Consider the following 22895-nt stretch of genomic DNA (forward strand, 5'->3'; position numbering starts at 1 on the left):
GACTTACGAGGGTTCTTCAGATACGGCTGTTCCTTCCTCCAGCTCTTGAGCCTGCTTATACCATGGCAACTTTGCTTCCACAGGAAGTTTCTCTATGGAGCAAACACGAGCATGTGAAAATAGCAAGCATGTGGTAACACTGCTTTGTATGCCACCCTCCTGTGCTCACCAAGCATGCATGTGATGTATGAGTGCCTTCACACACGTGGGGGCCAAGCAGAAAGAGGACAAAGAGAAATGAGAACATAAGGGAGAGAAACAAATTCTTTAGTCACCTGGACTATATAGTTTACAAGGTTATATGGCCAGATATTTCCCTGTTGCAGGTAGAAGGGCTATAGTATCCTAAAGCCAGACAGGCAAACTAAAATTGTCACCTTTCAGACTATAAAACAGGACTACAAAAGTAGGAAAGTATTTTTTTGGAGGGAAGTTTGCAAGTGTAACATGCCTCCTGCCTGTATATACTTTAAAATTTCAGAATTTCAGAAGACACACTGAGCTTGGTTTTGGCAGATTACAAAAATAAAGAAAATCCTGCTTTGATGACTGATACAACAGGAAATCCATAATTAAATGGCCGAGCTATGCTTTTCAACTCTGTTTATCAGTTCATCAGCTATGTGGATTTAAAAAAATGAACTTAATACTTTTTCCGTCACTCCTGATGGAAAACAGTGGAGCTGCTTTTCTCCCTCTCCAGGATGTGTGCACAGGGTAATGAGCTGCTCTGCTCTGGGGAGTGCAGGGCCATGCTGCTTTGCAAGCCAAACTCCACTTTAATGCAGTGTCAGAGCAGAGTAGTTGAGCTGAAGGCAGCAGAGCTGATTTAGCTCTACAGTATAAAACAAGAGAAAATTTGGCACTAAAAGTTGAGAAGGAACTGCACTTCAACAGAGCATTCTGGGCTAGGATCACGGGAAAACAAAACAGAGGACAGAGAGGAGGACCAGTGCCAAACCTATTTGCCACTCACAAATCACCTAAACTGTTTGAGTTTGTATAAGGATGGACTTGTACTCACCAACAGGAGCAGGTTATTGTCAATTAGAATAGTCATGAATTTTCTGTGGCTCTATTGTGCAGAGCAATGAACATTTCATATATGCACATGAAATTTTCCATCTCAGTTTTATCACAGAGGAAAAATTACCTACAATTTGACTGCACAGCTATTGTAACTTTAGTCATGCAAATTTTCTTGGAGCAAGTTATTAACTGAGGAAAAGAGGGACAATAATAGAATTAGTATTCCTCTGTCTTACAAACAGCTTGCCAAGCTCTTCATCCAACATATTAATGATGAATGCCATTGCAGTTCTTGCTTTAATCTATATTTTACTAATCATCCAGAATATGTAGGAAATATTTCTATTTATGTGTTCTAAAGTTTATTTTATGGGTTTTGGAAAGTCATATCTTACTTATGTGATTATTTTGCTTAGATGCAAGTGCTTGTAAAAAAGCAAAAGTCTTATCTAAAATAGCCTGTTTTGTGACTTTTTAAATAACCTTCCATTTTTTACAGGTGTAGTTAATTCATATCTACACTGTAAAATTTGTTAGATGATTAGAAATGTTGATGTTGTACAGTATGCTTTACAGAAAAATGAACAAAAATAACATAAGCTAAGGAGAAAATTTTACCTTTGGAGATTAAAGTAAAAATTTTTGTTTTAAAACACTTCCAGTAAAAACACTTCTATTGCACAGAAAGCTTTATTAGATTAATATATATTCTCTATAAAACTGAAAATCATTACTTAATCTAGTGATATCATATTGTTTCCCATTATTGGTGCAACATAAAGTGCCTTAGGGCTTGAATAAACTAAAGTGAAATAATTATATGAAAAATTTGCCTTCTATTTCTTTTTTGCAGAGTTTTAAGAGAAAAGAGACTTCCACATTTTTTGCCTTGCTGCTTCTGTCAGCTAGGAGTACTGCTTTCTGCTTTGTGTTAATCTAGGTGTAAAAAAAAAATAGTCTAGGACTAAAATATTCAATAGGTGAGAAGTTTGTTACCCCTTCTGCCCTAAATTTCTAATTCTAGTTGTGTGAAATAAAAAGGGCAAATTTCTAGCCTAAAAAAATAATAATTTGGTTTGGATGGCACCTATATCTAGTCCAACACTCTTCTGAAACCACTGTTCAGCCTTCAGATATACAGATATTCAAATATTACACCTTGCATTAAGAAGGGAAAACTGTGAGAGTGTTGAAGAGCAAAAATGAGGAGGGAAACTAAACCAAATTACCCCAAGTTTTGCACAGGATTTTTCATTCCACGTGAAAAAATGGAAGTAACTCCCTACATTCAGAAATTAAGCATGTATGTGCTTTATTTCTGCAAATTTCTGTGCTTAACTGTGCAAAGGGCAGTACAAGATCTTATGCAGGGTAAAGATGTCATACTCTTGCAAGGGTGGGTTTCCAGAAAGGAGTAATTTACTTTGTTCCCTGACAAGTCTCATTTGAGGACATTTCATGACAGGTAGAGGTAAGCAAGGCTTTCCTAGCTGGCCTTGCACTCTTCTAAGCAGAAGTCAGTTTTGGATGGTTTGCAACAGAAGATCTCTTTTGTGCCTTGCTGCATTTAGCTCAGATGTAAACAGTGAAAATACAGCCAAATTTATATTTCTATTGCTTAGTCTGCTGGACCACAAATTAACTATGAAAAGCCCAAACCTTGTAAGACAGAAGAGGTCAGTACTCACTCCAAGCTGCTGGCAGGCAGACAGGAACAGACAGGTGTAAAATAATAATTTAGGTGCAGGTGGAAATAGTGATGCAAGCAGAAATGGATGAACATGAAAGAGCTCTGAAACATTTATGAAAAACATTCTGTCTCATTACCTTTAGGCTTGTAGCAAGGAGTGGGTACAACACATTCTTCTTTTATGTGTGGCTTTGTTTTAGTACTACAGCCTCCTGTATGCATCCCCCTGTGGTCAATGCAAAGGACCACTCGGTATCTGAGTCCTTGTCCACAGGTCACGGTGCACTGGATTGAAAAAAAAACATGAAAAGAGAAAATGAAAAGAAGAAAATAAAGTCACACATAACAATGATAAATATGACAGGAATATGCAACATAAGAGAGACAAACATGATGCAGAAACACACAAACTTGAGAATAAAATATTCATAATATTTGGTAATTATGGATAAAGTATAAAATTGACAGAAATTTTGTCTTTTTGCTCCGAACATTTACTTGATTTGGACATTTTGCCATTGGACTTCTCTTACAGTGTTGCTTTTGCAATGTTGCCTACATGGCTTGTAGCATCTGTCCAATATTGGATATGCTCAGTGACACGCTGTCAGTTTCATTTGGAGCCACTCTGCTTTGCTTGGACAAAGTACTAGGACTTATGCTTCAACAAGGATTACACTCAGCTATTCTGGATAAAAGAACCAAACAGAATGGGAAACTATTGGGCTTTCTTCCCTCAGACACTTTCTTAAGGTTTTTTTTTTGTTTGTTTGTTTTTTTTGGGGGGGTTGTGGTTTTTTTTGTTTTGTTTTGTTTTTTGGTTTTCTTAAATTTATTTTTGCTCTGGTTCATCAGCTTTTACCCCCTGCACAGATTGTTTCAAAATTGGTTACTCAGGAGATGATTAAAACTACCAATCAGTTGGAAGCACTATGGATGTTATCAATATTGCTTTGCTCTTGACAACAGCTTTCATCTGGAAATCAGCAAACACTTTGCAGTCAGTCAAGAACACCTCATCTGCAGGTAACCTAGTCTAGTTTCTAAAGCACAATTTACTTGTTGAGAAACTGTGCTGATGAGAAATTATATTCAAGCCAAGTCTTTACGTACAAAGATAAAATATTTAACTACTTTTGTAGAAGGACATTTCCAAGACATTTACTTCCATACAGAAGAAAAGGCAAGCCAGGAACAGACAAATACAGGTATCAAAGAGCACAGTCATATACAGATTCATGTGCTTCTTGAAATTTCTCAGCAATTTTGAGTTTCAATTTATGACTGAAATATGTAATACAGAAATAATATTGCATGCTTATCAGACACATATTCCTAATCTATTATTAGTAGAAGGTCACAAATCAATGTCACAGAGCTAACAAAACTCAAAAAACTCACTAAACTATGATTTAAGATACTTTCCTCAGTGTGTTAAACACAAAACCAGCAAATTGAAATTGATTACCGGAGACCATTCTTGAGCAAGCCACTTGGGACAGTCAAATATATTGCAAGGCTGGACAACAGGCATCTTTGGAGTATACATGCATTTCCACTCTTCCACGGGGCTGATGTGCCCCTGAATGTCTTCTTCCACACAGGAGACACTGCGGCTCTGAATGCCCCCTCCACAGGATGAGGAACAGGCAGTCCAGGGTGTGCTTTCCCATCTGGGAAAATGAGGAGGCATCAGGAAACATTACCCTTCTTGTTCCTACCCCCACCTGTACCCCCAAAATGCATAAACTCTTCAAAGTTTGTTTCTATGGGGTTTTTTGTTTGGTTATGGTTTGTTTTGGGTTCTGTTTTGCTTTGTTTTGTTTTGCTTTGTGCTGTTTTTGTTTGGTTTCGATTGGTTTGGCTTGGCTTGGCTTGGTTTGGTTTTTTACCTGGGTAACATCAGTAAAAATTAATCATGTGTCTATTTTCACAAGTGCCCACAGCAGCAAAGAATGCTCATGGCTGGTGTCTTTAAACCACAGTTAATAGTATGAAATATTCTCTCTCCCACTAACCCAATTACTGCTGCCACTGAAAATCTAAATACTTTTAACTTAGTTGGTTTTTTTCCTTTTTTAATTCATGGGATTATAATATTTTCATAATTTTTCATATTCTGAGGAATCTTTGTCACAAATCACAGGAAACTCAGTGTGCTGTGAGGCTGATGGCCCTTTTGTAGAACAAAAAGGGAAAGAGCAGTGTTTTTTCCAAGGAAGCAACTCAGTAGAGGAAAAAAAAAGAAAGATGAGTGGAAATTGTGAAAAAGAAAATGTGACTATAGTAGCAAGATACATGTCCTCTGATGGATAAATCAGGTGTACTTTGTTTCTTTACAGTTAAGGCAGTGACAGGAGCTGAGAACCCATCTTTTTCTCTACAAGTGCCATTGAGAATGTAATGAAAAATCCTAAGAACAATATATACATGTTCTGAAAAGCTAGGTATACTTATGAGAATAATCCTTTTTTTTAAGTGATGAATATGCTATAAGCTGTGTATAACTTTATACATATACATGTTTGTCCACACAAAATAGTCTGGTATTGCCTCTCTTATATTCAAGCCTTTGTCACAGACTGGATGTGGGACCATTTCCTTGATGCAGTGTGGCTATTCCTGTGGATAACTGTGCATGACTGAAGTACAGAAGTGTGTGTGTTCTGCCTACCTGGAAACATTTAATGGAATAATATTTTACCCCATAAGGCAAATGTCTTTTTCATAATGACATAACAAATACTGTTTGAAACAACAATTTTGGTCAAAAGATTTCAGTTTTTGACCTCAAAGAATAGTTTTTGTGAAAAACACCCCACCTGTAGTACACCCCATAAGAAGTAAAAGAAGTGAAAGAAGTGAAAGGTGAGAACTTTTATTGTCTCACTTAAAACAAAGGAATTATTTTTGTTAAGTAACAAATACAGGATCCCCAAGATTGTTGAGCAGTATAAAAAATGCTTATCTTTCTTAATGATTTTCTGTCATATCCGCCCACAATCTATTCATCAGCTCCAGCATACCTAGCAATACCCTTATCTGGCTACCTTACCTGGTTCAGTAGCACCATAAAACTCAATGTGAAATGGCGTAAATTAAAAGTTGTTTATGAGTAGTAAAACCACTGATTAATTCTGTGACTTACCACTAGTAGTGGTGGAACAATTTTTACACCATGCACAGCCACCATTATGTGCTGATCATGAGCCACATATTTTATAAAGATGTAATTTTAGGAATACTTCTACTTAAAGGTGTTTCCAGTGGCTCTGCTGAATGAGCATACAGCTGAGGTTTCTTACTACCACAAACAAGAGGCCCCAGACTGAAATTCATGAACTGCAAAATTTGCTTGGCTCTAAGTTTGATGGCTCAGCCTATCTAAGCCATCTTTTCCTAGCCTTAAAAAGTGATGGCACCAGGAAGTTTCCTGAAGTCTTTGGGACAAGTTTCCAGGTGTCTTAGGCAACTGTAGAAATTTCAAGTAGCTTAAATATTGCAGATAGTTTCAATCTCAATTGGGGGTTGGTCCATGTTTTGGCTGGAGACTGTGGAGTGTGAAGGCACTGAATTTGTACACTGACACTGAAACCTCTGTGCAAAAAGCCTCAATATAACTGGATGGAGGTTGTTTCCTCACATGGATGAGACTGTCAAGTTGTTATTTTTGTGATTTAATAGTGCATGACACAGTAAATTGATGAAGAAGAAAACACAGCACAATACTTTTGAATATCCAGGCAGTATTTCAAAACCTAGAGGTTATTAACCTTCAGGTATCAACATTTTTTATTATCAACAGTCTTATTCACTGCTTTAAAAATAACTACTCATCTGATTATTTCCATGAGAATCTTGAGTCTTACATTAAATACATTTTAATTGTGAGATAATTAATGACAAAAATCAGGTGTTGATCCTATTCCTGCCCTGATCACCTAGGTTTGTAGGATCAGAAGACAACACTAATGTTGTCACAAATTATAGGCATGCAAGAAACAGCAAAATGGGGGTGAGAGAGAGAAAATCTTGTGGTTTGTAACAAAGCCATAGATTATATTTCTGCTCAGAGAGGAGTAAAGGCCAAGAATAGGAAAGTTGTGAGAGAAAAGGGAAAATGGGGTTGAGGAAGGAGAGAAAGAAAGGGACTAAACACTTAATAAATCTACATTTCTCCTTCAGATAGGCTATAATTTAAGTTCTGCATTGACAGAATTTATTACAACAGGTTAGCTCTTGAAAATCTCTACATTAATCTGTAGGAGTACAGAGAAGCAGGATCTGTTAATTTAGCCTGAGAGTAAAGCATAAGTACAGAGAAGAATAAAAGAAAAAGAAAATGGATTTGTTAAGCCTAGCATCTGGTTGACTGTTTTACATACCGAGGAAGGGGATGGTAGAGGTCATAGGGCATGATCTGCTTGTATCCATCACTGTTAGGAACAATAATGCCAACCCTCTGAGTAGAAGGTACACATAATAAAATAAACACTAGATGATTACATAATACATAATATTGCATTACATTACACAACTTTTTGTATTACAGTATTATAAATCAACAGAACAAGATATTTTACCTATGATATTATCCAATTAAAAAAAAATACACTCCCATCCTACTTTTTCTGAGTAATTCAAAGAATAAATCACTAGTTACTATTTTTTTTCCAATAAATATATTATTGTTTGACAAATAAGCAATCTATTGCTAAAAGACCCAAATATTATTTTAACTTACATTTTTATTATCGAGCATCAAAAAGAATGTTTCTATACTTGATATATTCTTGGAGCTTAGATCCAAAGTCACTGAGGACAATAGGGGAACTTTTATCTGCTGCAGACCTCTAAATAAAATCCTTTTTATAACTATTATATGGTTGTTTCTGCCCATCAAATAAAACCTCTGTTTTTACACGGTACCAGATTAGAAATCTGGGTAATTACAGCACAAGAATTTGTATCTGCAATTCTTGTTTCTTCACCTTAAATGAGTCCAGACCTGCATCTCTTTTTTTTTTCTTTTTTTTCTTTTTTCCCTGAAAGAAAAAGTAGCCTGAGAAAAGATTAATATGTCAGGTTGAATTTTTTTGTTTGTCAGAACTGGTTGGATTGCTTTGCTGTACTGTTATTGGTGTGGTATCATAATGTAACATCTGAAACCTATAGAAGGCAATAACATACATCAAAATTAGGACTTATCTGAAATATTTTCTTGCCAGTTATGTGTTAAATGGATGCCACTTTTCTCATTGACAACTACAAAGTTTCACTGAGTTGCTGGTCTGAAATATTGTATTTTGTCTGCACTGTTATAATTTTAACTCAGAGTAACTTTAACCATGTTGTCTCCTAGTTATCAGACAATCTATTAAAATAAAACAGATGATCTTGGAGGACCTAATTTATCACCTTCATCAAAGCCACCTGGTATTTGGATGGAGCAAGTGGACAGAAATATCAAGAAGTGAATAGTAATTGCATTAAAATAAAATGTGTGCCTCCATCCAAGTTACAGAGAGATGAAACTGAATGTCAAGGAAAAAAGATTTCCTTCCAAGGTTTTTGGAAGCATTTTACAGATGAGAGGTGCTAGGTATGCTGCTTTGGATTTCTGCAAGGGGGAAGGAGCAAAGGAGGGGGAAGGGAGAAAGTGTTCTCCATCCTCAACACAGTTCAATGAAAAATGCTGTAAGGATTTAAAGGCATCTTGTCAGGCCAGGCCTAAAGGGGTCTATTCTCCTTTTAGTCAACAGGGGTTTTAGATGCATAACTTGTCCAAAATAGAAGAATGGATACCATTGTGTTTCCACAGAAAGGAGTCAGTGCCAGGTCAGTGTGCTGGAATTTTCCAGCTAAAGCACGGGAAGCAGCTGGAGCCCTGGACGTGTGTGAGAGGGACTAGACAGTTCCCTCTAAGATTAGCAGTCACAGGAACTCTCTGGATGAGTGTGCATATTTGCATTTTCGAAGAGCTGCCTGTCCTCACAAAAATCTAAAAATCTAGGAGAGGCTGTTCTGGCATTGGGAAACTTTGGAAAAGACAAATGGGTCATTTAGAGTATGGTCAATGAACAAGTCTTTTCAGACTCAGCTTGATGGGTAGACATCTGTAAAATGTGGAGAAATTGTATACTAGTAGTTTAAGAAAATGGAAGAGAGCTTTTGGTGAGGGTTTTTTTTGCTCCTGCCTTTGGGAATTTGCTTTTTTCCTGACACTCCTGATACTGCTGTTCCACTCTGAAGCTCTCTGTTTGCACTTTCCATCTCATCAGCTTGCTGAGAATTGTTGGGGAAAAAAACTAACATAGTGAGTTAAAAAATAAAACAGTTACACTATAAAAGCATCTACCACCTAAGAAAGAAGCAGATTTAAAAAAAAAAATTCTCATTCACTGCAGTGAAAAGCATTTTCTTTCTAATAAACATGATTGCCTATGCATAATCCAGTTAGAATACATTGCTTCCAAGATTGTTCAGATAGAAACAACTCTACCATATTCAAAGACTGTTATGAATATTAAGTAATATTTACAGAGCACTAGGTTAGTATTGTAATTGGAAAGGTTTGACCCTCAAATGATTTTGCATGCAAAAATTACATTTCTGTAAACAGTATCGAGCTCCACAGATTTACTGATGCTGTCTTTGTCCATATGTGAGGGGCTGCCAAAGGCTCTCATTCTGCAACTACAAGAAAATTAATCACAGCCATAAAGTCATAGCAAGGAAAAAGACCCTCACAATGGTTTAATTTATGACTTTAAAAAAGAATTGTCTTAAAAATAAAACAGAAGAGCAGATGGTCATCATATCATTAATGCCATCTGCACCTTTCTAGCTAGTCTTGTGTGAGGTGTTTTGTATGTGCTCCATAAAAATCCCCTAAGACTAAGTTAACACTTAAAAAAAAAATTAAGAGGTTACTTTGGTGTATTCTTTTGATGGGAAAAATTGGTTTAAATTCCCATGAATCTAAGAGTCCATCATACTCCAATAAACAACACGGAGGAGATCTACTTTATGGGGTTTATTTACTGCACATTACCCAGACAATGCAAAGGGGATGGTTTGCTAAAGGCACAGAGGAAATAATAATTCCTTCACTGAAATATGTGCGAGTAGCTAACAGGACTCATTCAAAAAACATCAAGAGATTTGGCAGGAGCAGGAGCACAAAGCAAACTACTTTGTAGAGCTGTTCTGTCTCATATGCCTGCAATCTACTGTGCATTTCTGACCAACAAGTCCTATCATATATTCTGCATGTTGCTTTTTTTAACTCCTGAGGGCTGGCAGTCTCAACACAGTTGCTCTTCCAAGGCATGTGTATGGTTGGAATGGGAGCTGCACATGCCAGAGGTGAGTGCTGCAATCAGATTTGCCATCTCTGCAAACATTCAGCCTTCCCCTGGGATGAGTTTCTACAGCTGCATTCCTTGGAAAACATTTTTGGTCAACTCCTCCCCAGTTGCTCCTTTCCCCCCTTAACCTGATTTAGTACAGATCACAAGCTTTAAGCTCAAGTGCCTTTCTCCTCTACCTCCCTGATGACTCCCTGATGACTCCACATTTCTGACGAGGCCAGCCCTTCCCAGCTCTCTCTCCTGCATGTTGATGAGTCTCAGGTTAGAATCTGTTGAACCAAGCAGGGGCATGAGTGCTAGAACTGAGAGAGGAGCCAGCAGAAAGAAAGGCCATCTGCTCCCAAGGAGCCTCAGGGTGGTGTGAGCTGCATGGGGACAACCTGCCCCTCCTGTGCTGATGTCCTGTACCCTTGCTGTGCCACTGCCCAGCCTCTGCAGGATGCTCATGTGCCTCTGGCTCACAGCCTCTGCTGAGGCCTCTGTTTGCCAGGTGTGTCCTACTCAAGCTGCAGGGCTGCCCATGCAATAACCCAAGTGGCTGCACCCATTACATCTCTTTCCTGACCAGACTCACATGCAAAGATTTAAGCCCTCACTGAAATCGGTCATACCTGAGAGTAAATGACCTTCATGGCAGGGTCTGTGCCATCCAAGCAATGGAATGTTAAGGACATTATTAGCAGTGAACAAATAATAATGGAATGGGTTGGCTGTCCTGGAAGACATGCCCACCACCAGAGACTACAGTTTAGCATCCAAGCCATGATTATCACTGGACAGACAACAATCTTGTGCAAAAGATTGCATTTTAACACTTCACATCCTGACACTAAGGTGGTGTGTGATACTGCACTTCAGTGATCTCTGAAGATGCCACACTGTGACATTACCTCTTTGTGCTACAAGAACACTTTCTGTGTTGAGAAACAGTTAATGAGGCCCTCAAACAGACAGTGACTGGTAATGCCTCCCATGTATTATTCTGTGGATCTATTATTACCTGTTCCCTTCAGAGGCTGGGGTAGATGACATTAACATCATGTGTACAGGCAACCTTGGTTTCAGTGCCTACTTTTGCAGGCAGTTAAATGGTAAATCTCAGTTATGCTACCAGTGTGAGTAGGATAATTTCTGGTTTCTGGATGCTATCAATGTGAAACTGAGCTACCATGTACATTAAATGTATACATCTTTTTATATGCTCTTAGTACTTTACAGATTGGCAAAAGCCAACATCTGCTGCTTAAAAATTTAAAAGTGGTATGTCAGTGGAAACTTTAAAAACCTACTTACGAATGAAAAACACTACTGAGAAATCCATCCTTTTGTGTCAGCATCCAAAAAACCTCTTGCTTTGAACAGAATGTCTGTTTGGCATGACATTATCTTCCTTTTAGAAAAAATGTCTTGTTTATGGTGCAGATTTTAAATTCTAAGCAACACAGGGATTGTCATTCCTATAGACTGCTAAAACCCAATCTCTTCACAATGATCAAAAGAGATGTTTCCAGTCAAAAGCAGAAAAAGTAATTACTTCCAGTAGCATGACTGTATTGCTTCTACATCTCTTTTTTTTTTATTCAGTTCAATATTTTATGGTGATTTGGATGAGCAGTGTTTGATACAAAGAGGGAATGAGATGATAAGTAGTTAACAATACTAAATTTTAACAACTGAATATCCAGTGAAAATCTCTGAAAATTACTTGCTTCAGTTTTGGAATACTCCAGGAATTAAACCAGACTAATTTTTCTGGATTGTCAAATTGTCTGATATTTGTATTTGATGCTCATAGCAGTAACATGAAGCATTTTCCCACCTTACAGCTTGTTATTGGAAGCATTCTGGAAGCTCCTTTCTGCCTTTCTTTCCATGTCTCATTAATATGTATTGTCCCCTCAGAGCTGAATTTACTCTGCTATTCACAGACAAGTGACAAGTTGCTTGACAACTGCTTCTTGGCCCACCCGCACTACCTATTCTGACAAAGTTATATTCTAGATTAATTTAGATTACTTTTTCCCTTTCCAAAAATTCAAGGTTTCAACTACTTGTATTGAGAAGAAAAGTGTCTCTTTAGGTATTAGAATTATCTGCTGCTCATCTTTACCCTGCTCTTGAACTTGGGTAACCCAGATCATTACTGCCAAAACATTGCCATTGGCACCAGTTCTTTTTCCATCTATAACTCTACTTTCACATTGCCAAGTATATTATGGACTTCTCACTAAGAATCTCTGAATGGTCGTTACATCCCAGTGGTTTTTGTATGCTTTTTACTTGTACTTCAGTGCTCTTATTAAGTTAGCTGAAAATGAGCAACTAAAAACTACAATTTTATTAATATCTAGATTTAATTTTAAATTTATTTTTGGTAATGCCTATCTCTGCCACCACCATACTGATATTTAAATGAGAATTCTAAAAGAAAAACTTTGACAAGCAGGAAGAGGAGTTTGCAATTTTGCTAGAGGACTATAAATAATGTATATCTATGAGTTTTTCAGGTCTCTGGATGATGAAAACCTTGCTGGAATTAGAGATTTTTCCCCCAACTTTCCACAGGTATAAACAATCTTTCTAGTGGCAGGCTTACAGATAAAACTCTAGACAAACTCCAGGAACTGAAGTGTTAAATATAAACTAGAGGCTTGCTAATATGAAATTTTTAGACAGTTGCTTTATGAATTTAAAATGTTTGCTGAAGTTGCCTTTAGAAATCTTTATATGACATTGAAATTTCCTGGTAAAAACACAAATAGACCTTTTGTGACTCAAAAACTCCAATATTAACATGTCACAGCAATAGACAAAAAATACGGGAGATTAGTAAAAATGCAGAATGGCATGGCTGAGAATGCCACCTAAAAGGTGAAGATGAAATCTAGAAATAATAGTGAAAGTATCCTGGTCAGTGAGTGAATGATGAGTGGGGCAGCAGTTTTTCACATTTGTCAAAATTGCTTTTTGGATTATGAAGCAAATGTATCTTCTACTTATAGCACCTTAGAATTGTCCTAAGCATCTAGCACACACAGTTAAGTCAAATCAGAACAAAGCTTTTTTCTAAGCAGGGAAAAAAAACATTCCTTTCTAATTAAAATATACCAGAAAGGAGGATAAAGATGAAAGTTAAAAATACCTTCCAGTCTGTGAAGTTTTAATTAAAAATAAATTAATTAAATTTAAATTAAATAGGTGAAATACTAGTGTTGGATTTTGCCACACAGAAGGGGAGTGGACCAGGTTGAACTGACTGCTGTTTACATCAGTAGGTAATATGCATATAGACTTATTTTTGCCAGTCAAAGGCAGACTGCTGTAAAATCCTAATGGACTGTAAACAAACAGATTTTCCTTTTTACTTTGTTAGTTATTATTATCTGGATGCAAAACAGGTTTGATAAGAGAGGCTAAACGGAGCATTATTATGTAGGGATTAAAATGCACTCAGTGCCATCGTGTGTCATTTATTCTGTGACACGAATCCCTGGTCTGACTTGGATGAACAGTATATATGGCTGCCTCAACCTGGAAAATGTGTATGTGTAAGTTATATGTGTTTGATAAATAACTATCCACATGCCTTCCTATGTTTATTGAGACTAAGCTTTTTTGCTATTCATGATGCCGTCAATACTGCTAATTACTGCCATAGTAAGCACAATAAAATAAACATTTCTATGCACTAAACCTAAATAGGCAACTTACTGTGGGCTCACACAATACTTGTGGTATTCATTTAAACTTTTCTTTCAGCTTACCCTTTGATGAAAATGTTAGTGTTTAGTGTTTAGAACAATCACTCTTGGTTCCTTTATTCAGTGCCACTATGGTCTTCAATGATTATTTTCTGTGGCAGTCCTCACTGGAATTGGGTTTGCCAGGAAAACTTTACTTCTTGGTTTTATACTGATGGAGCGGAGCAGCTCCCACACAGCAAAGACATTGCAGAGCCAAGATGCCCTCCTTGTCCTTGCTTCTGACCCCGTGTTTCTGCTCACCTACCCTCTTCCCAACTGTAAGAAATCATCAGGAATCTAAAAGTTACCATGTATTTCCTCTGCTTTTTTTTTTTTTTTCTCTGTGGGTTGTTGATTCTAGAATTCATAACAAATGCACTTTTGGAAATAGTAATTTGAAATTTGGCAGACTGTGAAGATGTTTCCAAAAAGCCAGTTCCTCTGGGATGGCATAGCTGTATTTCTAAATTACTCTCCCTCCCCTCAGGGTCTTTATATCAACAATTTTGCCTTGTTATATCTTATATAAAACAAAATTACTTCCTGACATTTGCCCAGCTGTTATTTTTTTCTCTTTTCTCTCATGTACCATGCAGTCATCTGCATCACCATTTGAGAATATGTTATTTAAAGTCATTGAGGATGTATGGAAAATATCCAATACACAAAATCCAGAGGCAAATTACATCTTGGACCGAGAACAGTAGGTTTAAAAAATAGCATCTTAGAATTAAAAATAAATAAATAAATTTAATAAAATTACTTTCTCCTCAAGACTGTGATAGGTGACTCTAGAAGATAAGTTCCATATTGAATAATGTTTTTCAACAATCTTTTTCCTGAAACATTCATATTTTAGCCTGCTAACTGATCATACATGGCCTCTACTGACATCTGTCTCTAAAAAAAGTGCTACTATGAACAAAGGCATATAAACTGCCATACAGTCCGGGTAAAGGTGTCTTCAATAACAAAGAAATCTGAGTGTTATGTCCAAAAAAGGTCAGTGAACTTCAGTGAAAACCTCCTATAAGAAGTAAAATCTATCTTTGCCTTAAGTGTGATTTTGTCTTCTTTGACAATGCCTAGCTACTCTAAATCCGGTACACCTCGTTTGGGCAGCAACTATCCTCAGTTAGGTGGATGCAGAGCCCCACAGGTTTATTAAATATCCCTTTTCTCATTAGGACATCTTTTCTCTCTGACAACCTCCATCATTCTGAAGCAAAACAGCAACTTTTGTGGTGATGCTTACTTGAACTCACTCAAACTTATCAAACTTGGTAAAAAACAAGCCTAGAGAGAAAGGAGCTGGTGGTAAAATGGCTTTAAGGCATCCTTGTAATGCCTGCTGGGTTATGCTTGACCATCTTCTAGCAAAGCCACAAAAGAGGACCAAAAGTTTTAGATTGCACAAATAAATGCTTTCTGCTTATTGAGTGGTTGCAGATGGACTCCCATTGAAGTTCCGAGCAATCAGTACAACAAAGGATTGGTCTTTTTTGTGGTTATCTTCTTTTTCTTAGATATGAAAAAATCTGACTATCTGATCTTACTATTTTTACTATTAATCTTCTGAGGAAGAATGCACAGCAAGTTCCACCTTAATACGAGGAAGAATGTCTTTACTGTGCAGTGCCAGTGAACTGGCATAGACTGCCCAGAGAGGTTGTGAAGTCTTTCTCACTGGAGATGTTCAAGAATCATCTGAACATGATCCTGTGCCATGTTCTCTGGGATGACCCTGCTTGAGCAGGGAGGCTGGACCAGATGACGCCCTTTGGTTCCCTTCCAACCTTTTACATTATGTGATTCTGTAGGGCAGCAGAGATCAGACTTTCATGCAGGGCCAAAGGACATTGTTAACTAGAACAGAATCACTCATTACATTTTACAAGCTGCCGTAAATGCAAGCAGGCTTTTCATTAAAGAGAAGATTAAAAAAAAAACAACCTCATAAAAATAGTTCATCTGAATGCAATGACAATAATTTTCATGCAGAAAGAATTATTTCTCTCTCACTAACACTTAAGAGACATGTATTTAGCACATGAATTCAGAGCATGGGCATGGTATCATGGACAATTTGTTTTTTTACACTTGGTAACAATGAATGAGGCAAAATACATTCTGAGGGGAAGAAACAACCATTTCAAATCAGTCTCTGCTCTGTGAAGATGCTAAATAGAGGTGTTCTACACAGTTCACTCTTAGAATGAGAGAGAGGTTGAATTATGTAGGATAAATGACACTGTGAAAAATAGCAACAGAATATTTTCCTATATTATTTTTACTCCTTTAGAGCTCAGTCTCCTTTAAAATTAAAGCCAACTGACCTTGCAGGACAAGGATCCAGATTACACTCTTGAAGTTTTGGTTTTGGCTTGATATTTTCAGGATAGTAGTGACAGTATTGATCTGCTACTACCCGATTGCTTCTCAGATCAAAGCATTCAGCAGATGTCAGCTGATAACCTGCGATACACAGAGGAATAAATAATATAAGATGTGATGTTATTTCTGTCTGGCTCTAAAATGTATCTAAGTTCTGGTTTGGAAAATATCAGCTTGCTTCAGTGCTTTTGGACATAACAGCTGTTGTTTTACAGGCCAGATTGAAAACAGCAATGTAAATCACATGTAGTAGGAAACAGAAGATAACCAGTATGATCAAATGAAAATTCAGAAAAAACAACAAAAAACAAAGCCTGAGGTTTCTTAGTCACCAGGAATTGTGCCCTTCATTTTGGTATAGAGAATAAACCTGCTGGTAGGAACAGGGACAAATGGAGACATCTTGTTTTACCAAATCCAGGCCCAAATCCCATCAGCCCTTATGTCTGACAGATATAGAATTAAATACAGATATGTAGCTATCAATATGTCCTTTATCCACAGAGTATGGCACAATGCTGAAAATCTACAGGTTACTACTATGTTGCTAAATCCCTCCCTTCAATTCGTTGTAACTATTCAAATTTTTAGATTTTGCCTATTTTTAAGGTCCAAAACTCAGGGCAGCAGTTGGCACAGGTAATGTATGCAGATGACAGCTTCTGAAATACAGCAGTAATTCATTACCTCCACCACAGGATGCTGAACAAGGGAAAAAATCAGTTTCCCTCCATCTGTGAATGATTGGCTGGTAGAAGATGAACTGGACTGAACTGTCAGCAGCACCAGCATAATGAATCTGAAAAAGAGGTTATATCAAAGAGTGAGCCTAACACAAATGCTGTGAAGAAGTATTCCACCAGAAGCATCTTGCAGATTGGAGACATCTTGAAGCTTCGTGAAATATTAGATACACTTTGTAATAGGAAAACTAAATACAAAAACAAAGCATTGATCAGTGGCAAAATCTTGGGTTCAAAACAGAGTCAAATAAATTTCTGGGCATAATCAGTGACCATTTTGAGACCACATTCTGAAATAATGAGTAAATAGCAAATGTATGATTAGTGTTACTGAATAATTTTATAGGGACAGAGGATAGGGGCTGATGTTTAATGAGCTAGAAAATCACCTTCCCCTATCTAGTGTCCCTGACACATGGACATAGATTTTAGATCTTTAATGTTTCTCAAAAAACATTCTCTGAACAGTTATAATACACTTGGAAATACAGACTAAAACATGGGAGGCTGCACTGTGAAAAATAATAAACAGTATAAAAACTTTAATTCACCTTTTATTTTTTTCCTGAGGTCAGGTCTTTATTTCATTCTCCTTTGTGTCACTGTCGTTATTATGAAGTTTTTTCTTCTGCTTACTTTATTTTCCTTGTAAAAATGCTTCCTTCAGTCATAGGCATGGAATCCTGGCTGGGGATAAGTGCATGTCTGCAAAGCTCCTTAGAGCCTAGAAGCCACCTGAGCCTAAAAGCCAGCATACTTTCAGTACTAGGTGTGCTGAATGGATGTCCCACACAAACAAGTTTGTAGTGCAAGGACTGCAATAGAAGAGATCCTCATAGAGGCAAAACAGCACCACTTCCACCCTGCCAAGTCAAAAATCCTTCCTCTTTATATCTATGCTGATTAATCCAGTTATGAGGACTTCAAAATCTCATCAGGTTATCACCTGTCCTTAACTTTATGCCGCTGCATGAACAGCTGGCAAGGGAAGAACAAAAATCTGCTACTAAAAACCTCTTCTATTTGATTATTTGTCCTATTATTTGATACAGTATTTCAGTGCTGCTTGAGCATCTCTGCATCAATAGCATGATGCTATCACAGTAGAAAAAACTGCCAAATCACAGCTAGAAAAGATAGACCCTTCTGCAAGACAGTACTGCTGCTCTCAGAAGCAATCCTCCCAACTTTTTTTCCGACAGCTTAAACTGTTTAGCCAGTGCCCCCTTTTCCTTTTTTTCCTCTCATGTTTCAAGTGAGTCTCCTACTTTTGGAAACACCATTTTTCTCTTCTCTCTTTCCAAACACCAAGAGACACTGTCAAAGAATGGTCTGTGAAACAGAAGCAAAAACATGACAAATTGAGATGAACTTTGTAACTTGGGTAGTTTGTTTTGTTTTCCCCTTTAGATAGACAGCAACATGATTACAAATCAAGATATATCTTGAAGAGCAGGAGGAGGGAAAGAATATTGATGTGTGTATGAGGTCTGGTCCACTGAGACTAAGGCTGCCCTCCTTTTCTAATTAAACAGTGATGTCAATTCTCAAAAGGAGAAAAACCCAAACCAGCTGTAGCAATACAACTGCTTCAGCAAATGGGAGGCCTTTTGCACAGATCAATACTGTTTGAATGTGTGTCAGAAACAGGATGCTTAATTCCTTGTGCGGGGATGGTGCATTAATTACACACTTCAGAAGGGTCTTTCCGGGCTCATGAAAGCTTCAGGCACTCCTGGGAAAAATGTTCTGTTGTGCTGGAAACCATCTGGGGAGGTCTCTGATCTCAATGTGCAGGAAAGGCATTCTCTGGGGAGAAAGCTTTTGCTCTTTGTTTTTTAAGGATCATCAGTGATTCCCAAACTCAGGTCTCCTCAGCAGTACAGTCTGCAGTGAATTGTGAAGAAAAGACCAAGAGCTCACACATGGGCTACTATAAAATAAAGGAGAGGAAAAAAGAGTTTACACTGAAAAAAAAAAAAATCAGGAAAAAAGAAAGTTCCTCTCTCTCTGCAGACTATTCCTGCATGTTTGGAACTATCTGTCTGTTTCAGCACAGAGAAAAGACAGATGCACCATCTTTTCCAGTTTTATGTGGAAGTCATTAATATAGCCATGTTAACAAAATAGGTGGGGAAGAATTACAATGAGACATAGTCATAAGCTCAAATTATACAAAACAAGCAAATAAAAGAAGCATACACAATATTGTGTATTTTTAAGGAGTATTGTAAGCAGAAGAGTCACAGAATAAACTGTGATTACACACAGCAAAAGCTTCTTTTTGATTTAGTTTGAATGTTTGTTAAAGCTAAGATCTTTATCCAGGAAAAAACATCATTGGCTGCTTGAGCCCTGAAAAACTCAGTGAGACTTCATAGCTAAATGCTGTAAGAAATGTGGTTTGGCTACACAGGGCCAGCTGCCACACATTGAAATACTCAGCTCTGTAGTATGATGAAAATTTTTACCCTTGCAGTATTAGCAACACTTGTAGCTATGAGAAATGCTAAAGATCCAAACAGAAATGTCACCTGAGAACCTTAAGCTAGTCCTCTAAATAACGAGGAGTTTTGCACACTTAGATAACTGAACTAGAAAAAATAGCAATTGATTATATTTGCAAATAAAATCCTATCTAGATTTATTAACAGCTGAAGTCAAAAGCACACAGACCTTGCAGAGCACTCATCCCTGCATTTGTGCATGGCAACTCCCCAGATATCATCCTTGACTTCCTTTAACTTTCAGGGGAATTTGGAGCATTCCTAACATCAGAGCAGCCCTTCACAGATTCAGAGAATCAAAGAATGAACTTGGTTGGAAAAGACCTTTGAGAACATCAAGCCCAACACCTAACACCTCCTCATCAACCAAACCATGGCACTGAGTGCCATGTCCAGTCTTTTTATAAATACCTCCACAGAGAGTAACTCTATCACCTCCCTGAGCAGATTATTGCAGAGTGATTCCTTTAATCACTCTTTTAACGAATATTTTTTTTTCTAAACTTCCCCCAGCACAGCTTAAGACTGTGTCCTCTTGCTCTATCACTATTTGCCTGAGAGAAGAGATCGACCCACACCTACCTTGGCTATGCTGTCCTTTCAGGGAACCCCAGCTCCCTCAATCATTCCTCACAGGGTTTGTGTTCCAAGCCCCTCACCAATCTTGTTGCCCTCTTCTTGATGTGCTCAGGCATCTCAACATGCCTGCAACGTGCCATGCTCAGGCATCTTCCTAAACTGAGGGCCCAGAACTGGACACAGCACTCAAGGTGCAGCCTCACCAGTGCTGAGTTCAGGGGAAGAACGACCTCCCTGCTCCTGCTGGCCACACCATTCCTTACACGGGCCAGGATGCCCTTGGCCTTCTTGGCCACCAGGGCACACACTGCTTCATGTTCAGCCATCTATTGCCCCTAAAGAATCACACCAGTCATCCAAGGAACTAATTAAAACTAGAGTCTTCAGAATATCCACTGTCTAGCCTACAGTCACTATCAATAGAATAATCTTTTTTCTTCTGTTGAAAGACCTTGGAAAAAATATCTTTTAGACTATTTTTACACTAATTTTGTTAATGCCTGCCTTGGATGATGCAAGAGAACTGCAAACTGTTGCTCAGGTGAAGTTTGATAAAATGCAGATTTAGTTTGGGACATGTCACAGAAAGTCAAATGAAAACAAGAAAACAAAAATTTGAACATGAAAGAATATCTTTTTGAGATATTCTGATCTGCTCTATGGACAAGACACCACAACATCTGTCTTCACCCTTGCACTTTGCTGTTTTTTTCTACAGCTCCAAAATTTTATTAGTTCACATAAAACCAAACAACTAGAGTTCCCAAAAGCCCAACCGTTTCTTGCTTGATTTTGGCAGTGTATGCCTGAACCATTTCATTTTGTTCTCTGAAGAACATATGGCCTGGCCTAAAAAACTGCAGTAGTTTATTTGGACAGTTTCAAAATTTAATTAGCACTTTAAAACCAGCAGTCATAACCAAGTAATTATTAGTGTTACTTGTACAGCTGAGCCATGAAAAGTATATTCAATAAAATGTTCTCATTTTATGCAGTTGGGGGTAGGTGAGGAGGAAAGACACCATTTCTTTCTTGTGTGTGTGTGTTCCAACATGGGGACAGAGAAAGGGAATTACTATCTTGTAACTCAGAAACATAGAATCATGAAGGTTGAAAAGGCTTCCCAGATCACGGAGTCACCACCATGTCAACTGAACCACAGCACTAAGTACTATGTCCAATTGTTTCTGGAATATCTCCAGGCATCGTGAGTCCACTACCTCCCTGGTCAGATGATTTCAACACCCGAATACCCTTCCAGTGAAGTTCTTCCTGATGTTCAATTTTGACCTACTCTGGTGCAGCTTAAGCTTGTGTCCTCCTGTCCTGTGGTTGTCCTGTGAGAAGGAACTGAAGGAACTGTAGCCCACCTGGCTACAGTCTTTTTTTCAGGCAGTCATAGAGAGAGATATGTTCACCCCTGAGCCTCCTCCTCTCCAGGCTAAACAACCCCAGAGCCCTCAGCCACTCCTCATAGGCCCTACTCTCTAGGCTGTTCACCAGTTTTATTGTCCTCCACTGGAAGTGCTTCAGTAAATTTTGTCTTACACAACTCGATCTGGATTGCTGTGAACCAGCTCCATGTCACCATGCTTATTAGAAAAGTTCTAATGAATTATCTGATATTATTATTCTGATTCTGATTCTGATTCTGAATGCTTTCTGCAAGTTCCACATACCAAATCATCAAATTGATACTAATGAAAATAATTAATGAGAAATATGACAGATGTAATTTTATGCTCCTCATGTCAGTATAAAAAGTACTCTACCGAGAGTGCTTCAATACTGCTGGTTGTATGCAGTGATATCTTGCACTGAAAAATAAAGGAAGTTGTACAAGTTGTTCCTGTTAATAATTTGTTCGTGAAGGAAATAGAAGCCAGACATTGTCATGGGAAAATAAGTTTACAAGATTGTTTAAAATAACATAAAAGGTACATAAAATGTAAATAATGAGAGATGCTGAAGGCTTTCAAGCATATGTTTTAAGACAGGTCTACACTTTGAGGTCCAGGGAGCATATCTACTGTCCTCTTCTGCATTCACATCTCCTGACTGTGATAGTCCTGTGTTGCATCACTTTGGTTTTGGGCTTGTCTCTCTTATGAAAGTCAGCTCCATCTGTTGCTTGTCAATCTATATCAGCCAGAGAAATCACTCTGAAATTATCTTCTCACTGATCTACATATTTTACAAAGTATCTCTGAATTGAATTGCTCACCCTGAACCAATCTTGGATTAAACAGTATTCCTTTAGGTGATAAGTCTGTTAAAAAGCCTTTAGATTAATTCTCTCACAAAGCCAAAATAGAAAACTAGAAGGTTCAAATCTTTCACCAGTTCTATTATTCTGCCCAAAAGAAGAAAAAAAGAGAAAATCACTGCAGCGGAATGGCTAGGATAGCTGGCAGCAATAGAACCTCAGGTAGCAGCTATAATAATTAACCACTTGTAGAAAATCCACTAGTAAGTGCAATATGGATGTTTCTCAAATGAGAAGACCAAAATTATTCCATGGAACCAAAGGCAACCTGAAGTACACCAAAACCAGATGTGCTAAATCTCTGCTTTGATACCTTTGATACTGGCCTCCCAGTCATTGTGGAAAGAGCATTTCACCATCAACAGCCAGGGTAAGAGAATTCACCTTCAAACAAGCCACCTTAATCATCACTGCAGAATATTTATGGAACTTAATTTATTAATGGCAATATCCAATAAATCAATGTAAAAAGACGATCCTATTGTGATAGATACTGTATAAAAAGAAAATTAAAAAATTGAAAGGGCATTTCTTGCCACACACATACCAATTGATAAAATAGTGAAAAATT

The 22895-nt window shown here is 37.7% G+C and overlaps 1 protein-coding gene across 5 annotated transcripts in view; it reads right to left on the minus strand.

Moving 5' to 3' along the window:
• Nucleotides 1-22895, minus strand: part of ADAMTSL1 (ADAMTS like 1) — a 389105-nt gene that overhangs the window by 81131 nt on the left and 285079 nt on the right. For all 5 annotated transcript variants that reach the window (XM_085567914.1, XM_085567913.1, XM_085567916.1 and 2 more), the window contains 6 exons: nucleotides 16917-17028; nucleotides 16172-16310; nucleotides 7105-7155; nucleotides 4188-4392; nucleotides 2857-3004; nucleotides 8-92 (listed from right to left, as the gene is read on the minus strand). In XM_085567914.1, coding sequence (XP_085424040.1) covers nucleotides 8-92; nucleotides 2857-3004; nucleotides 4188-4392; nucleotides 7105-7155; nucleotides 16172-16310; nucleotides 16917-17028 — 740 coding nt within the window. The remainder of the gene's footprint in view (nucleotides 1-7; nucleotides 93-2856; nucleotides 3005-4187; nucleotides 4393-7104; nucleotides 7156-16171; nucleotides 16311-16916; nucleotides 17029-22895) is intronic.

The sequence above is a fragment of the Lonchura striata genome, chromosome Z (genome assembly GCF_050655825.1).
Source record: "Lonchura striata isolate lonStrDom1 chromosome Z, ASM5065582v1, whole genome shotgun sequence".
Taxonomy (NCBI): Eukaryota; Metazoa; Chordata; class Aves; order Passeriformes; family Estrildidae; genus Lonchura; species Lonchura striata.